At 44.4% G+C, this 4,311-nt stretch overlaps 1 protein-coding gene across 1 annotated transcript; it reads left to right on the top strand.

The window, feature by feature from the left end:
• The first annotated feature begins 342 nt into the window (after nt 1-342).
• Nucleotides 343-1,399, top strand: LOC105549663 (olfactory receptor 7D4). Its single transcript, XM_011994284.1, has one exon. The coding sequence runs from the start codon at nt 371-373 to the stop codon at nt 1,307-1,309; it is 939 nt and encodes a 312-aa protein (XP_011849674.1). The 5' UTR covers nt 343-370; the 3' UTR covers nt 1,310-1,399.
• Nucleotides 1,400-4,311: the final 2,912 nt, after the last annotated feature.

Genomic DNA, 4,311 nt, shown 5'->3' with positions numbered 1-4,311 from the left:
CGCCACCACACCCAGCTAATTTTTGTATTTTTAGTAGAGACAGCGATTCACCATACTGGCCAGGATGGTCTCCATCTCTTGACCTCGTGGTCTGCCCACCTTGTCCTCCCAAAGTGCTGGGGTTACAGGCGTGAGCCACTGCACCCGGCCAGAGAGATTGATTTCTAAAAATTAGAGAACAGCTAGATAACTCTTTACAAATAAAAATAGATACCACTTCCTGAGAGATTCACTGTCTTTGGAAGGACTCCAGGAAGGGTGACAAATGTCTATCAGAAGGTGATATTGTAAAGTGATAACAAGCTGAGCTGCCACTTGCTGTTCATTAAATGTTGGTTTTTCCTCCTTCCCCAGCAGATACACCAGCTACATGGAAGCAGAAAACCTTACAGAATTATCAGATTTTCTCCTCCTGGAACTCTCAGGTGCTCCTCAACTGCAGCCCATCCTCTTTGGGCTGTTCCTGTCCATGTACCTGGTCACGGTGCTGGGGAACCTGCTCATCATCCTGGCTGTCAGCTCTGACTCCCATCTCCACACCCCCATGTACTTCTTCCTCTCCAACCTGTCCTTTGTCGACATCTGTTTCATCTCCACCACAGTCCCCAAGATGCTGGTGAATATCCAGGCACAGAGCAAACACATCTCCTACGTGAAGTGCCTCACTCAGGTGTATTTTTTAATGATGTTTGCTGGAATGGATAATTTCCTACTGGTCGTGATGGCCTATGACCGGTTTGTGGCCATCTGCCACCCCCTGCACTACACGGTCATCATGAACCCCTGCCTCTGTGGCCTCCTGGTTCTGGCATCTTGGCTCATCATTTTCTGGGTCTCCCTGGTTCATCTTCTACTGATGAAGAGGTTGGCCTTCTCCACAGGCACTGAGATTCCCCATTTCTTCTGTGAACTGGCTCAGGTCCTCAAGGTGGCCCGCTCTAACACCCTCCTCAATAACATTGTCTTGTATGTGGCCACAGCACTGCTGGGTGTGTTTCCTGTAGCTGGGATCCTCATCTCCTACTTTCAGATCGTCTCCTCCTTAATGAGGATGTCCTCCACCGAGGGCAAGTACAAAGCCTTTTCCACCTGTGGGTCTCACCTCTGTGTGGTCTCCTTGTTCTATGGAACAGGACTTGGGGTCTATCTCAGTTCTGCTGTGACCCATTCTTCCCAGAGCAGCTCCATGGCCTCAGTGATGTATACCATGGTCACCCCCATGCTGAACCCCTTCATCTATAGCCTGAGGAACAAGGATGTGAAGGGGGCCCTGGGGAGACTCCTCAGCAGGGCAGCCTCTTGTCCATGACAAATGAGGGCCTCAGAACTAAGAGGACACTGCATACCCATAAGGCAAATGTTGTGGGTTTAAATATCCGACTCTTTTTCTCTTTTAAAAGATGTGCTTGATGTGGTTTTTTGTTGTTGTTGCTTTGTTTTTTTTGTTGTTTTTGAGACGGAGTCTCGCTTTGTCGCCCAGGCTAGAGTGCAGTGGCGCAATCTCGGCTCACTGCAACCTCCACCTCCTAGGTTGAAGCAATTCTCCTTCCTCAGCCTCTTGAGTATCCGAGATTACAGGCGTGTGCCATCATACCCAACTGATTTTTGTATTTTTAGTTGAGACAGTGTTTCACCATATTGTTCAGGCTGGTCTTGAACTCCTGACCTCGTGATCTGCCCGTCTCAGCCTCCCAAAGTGCTAGGATTACAGGTGTGAGCTGCTGTGCCTGGCCGATGTGTTTTTTTTTTTTTAAATCAAAAACAGCTGTGACTTTGCTTTTGTTTTTGTGTTAGTTTCTCCTAAAAAGTCCCTCTGTAAGCCCTTTTTGACTTTTCTTTCCTAGATGCTTCCCATAAAGTTCCATCTTTGATCAATTTTCTTATCACCCTTTCTGAGACTTCTAATTTGGTGTGTATAGCACTTCCAATATCAAGTGCCTACCTGGTTTCCTCAAAGTATAGTTTTTTTCTTGTCCTCTGGATAGGAAATAAAATGAAAATCATAGTCATATAAAAAAATTTACAATACTGGGACAGTGCTTATTGCTTTACATGTGTAATGGTATTCAATCCTGAAAATATTTCATGAGAAATTTTGTCTCATTCACTGTATTTCTCAGAGGAGGAGACTGAGATGGAGGTAGAGTATATCCTAACAATCTGATACTTTGCCCACACTTCTAACTTTGCCATCCTACTTTTCATAAAAACAGTGATATAAAATTATTGGGGCACAGTAGCTCACACCTATCTTCCCAGCTACTTGGAGGGCTGAGGCAACAGAATCACTTGAGCCTACGAGTTTGAGGTTGTAGTGAGCTATGTTCGTGGCACTCCAACCCAGCCTGGGACCCAGCCTGGGTAACAGAGCAAGACCCTGTCTCAAACCAAAAGCAAACACAAAAGCAAAGAATGATGTGATTTTCAACTTCAAATTATGACTCTACATTTGAAAGCTGGCTGGGTCAAATGGTTCATAGTCATATATTGCCCAGAATGACTCAGACGTGCTATCCCTTTGAAATACAAGCCCTATAAGCCCACAGAAATCAGTCGTGGAGTCTGGGAGCACAAACCCCTTAGGGGTCTCACTACAGGTGATGTTAGGCAGGGCCAATCTTGTTCCAACTCTTGATTTGTGGGCCGACGTATTCTATATCATAAAGATACTATCATTTTGATAATATCAAAAGATATCACTTTTCACTGATTTTGGAATGCATACTAATCTTAATTTGCATCCTGCAAATTTGGTAGCCAGTATTTTCAGTTTATTCAAATACCTGCAATAAATATTTGTCTTTGAAATAAAACTTATGTGGCAGAGGTTGCAGTGAGCTAAGATTGTGCCACTGCACTCCAACCTGGGCGACAGAGCAAGACTCTAATAAAATAAAATAAAAAATAACTTAGAAAGTATAATTGCATTGTTTGTAACTCTAAAGATAGTTGAATGATGAATACCTCATTCTCCACAATGTGGTTATTTCACATTGCATTCCTGTATCAAAATATTTCATCTACTTCATACATATATACAGCTACTATCTGTGCACAAAAATTAAAAATGTTTAAAAAACATCTTTAAAGAAAAACAGAAGTGGAAGAGAAGTGAATGACCACTGAAGGAACAGAGCTTCCTCTTCTCATTAAAACCTCTTCTGTCCTCTGCGTTCCCACCACCAGGTTACAGAGACGATAACCACATCAGATTCATTATTTTAGTTTTAAAATGTAATGGGAGTCTCTTACATCTGCAAATCCATTGAATGAACCATGTAAACAAAGAAGTAGGCCTTCTATGAGAAAAATATGTTGCTACTTTTTTCTTTTTTTTTTTTTTTGGAGGTGGGAGTCTTGCTCCGTTGCCCAGGCTAGAGTGCAGTGGCATGATCTCAGCTTACTGCAACCTCCATCTGCTGGGTTCAAGCAATTCTCCTGCCTCAGCCTCCCAAGTAACTGGGATTAAAGGCGTGCACCACCATGCCCGGCTAATCTTTTGTATTTTTAATAGAGACAGGGTTTCACCATGCTGACCAGGCTGGTCTCGAACTCCTGACCTTGTGATCCACCTGCCTCAGCCTCCCAAAGTGCTGGGATTACAGGCGTGACCCACCACGCCCCGCCGCTGCTTTCATTCTTGAGGCTCAGATTTATGTTTCTAAGGAGGACTTTCTATTTTACTTACTTTACTTATTATTTTACCTTCTACACACTCTGTGATTTGAGATTTTATGCATTGGCAATTTATGTTTTTGCTAAATTGGGTAAGATCCTAATTCTTTCTGTCTGATTGATCTATGTTGGTATGTAAGAAACTGATTTTTGCACCCTAACTTGGTCACAATATATAGCACTTAAGCATTTCCCCGTATCTAACAAGACTGCAATCAGATGTCAGCCAGGGTTGCAGTCATCTCAGGGATTGACTGGAGAGGATCTGCTGTGAAGCTCACTCACATGGGTGTTGGCAGTGTTTAGATTCTTGCAGGATGATGGCCTAAGGCCCTTCAGTTTCTTGCCACAGGTACTCTCATGGGCAGCTCACATATGCCAGCTGAGTTGTCACTGCAGGGAAGCAGAAGACAGAGCAACAGAGGCCAGGCCTATCCTTCTACCAGGACGTGGGTCTCTAAGCCCCCAAGACCATGGAGATTTCCCTCTGCCTTCCAGTCGAGTTCCTGACCATTCAAGACATTGTACTGTCGGCTGGGTGCGGTGGCTCAAGCCTGTAATCCCAGCACTTTGGGAGGCCGAGGCGGGTGGATCACGAGGTCAGGAGATTGAGACCATCCTGGCTAACATGGTGAA

Source organism: Mandrillus leucophaeus, unplaced genomic scaffold (genome assembly GCF_000951045.1).
Source record: "Mandrillus leucophaeus isolate KB7577 unplaced genomic scaffold, Mleu.le_1.0 Scaffold451, whole genome shotgun sequence".
Classification (NCBI taxonomy): domain Eukaryota; kingdom Metazoa; phylum Chordata; class Mammalia; order Primates; family Cercopithecidae; genus Mandrillus; species Mandrillus leucophaeus.
Note: the sequence above shows the minus strand (reverse complement) of the source record. Positions and strands in the feature narration are given on the sequence as shown.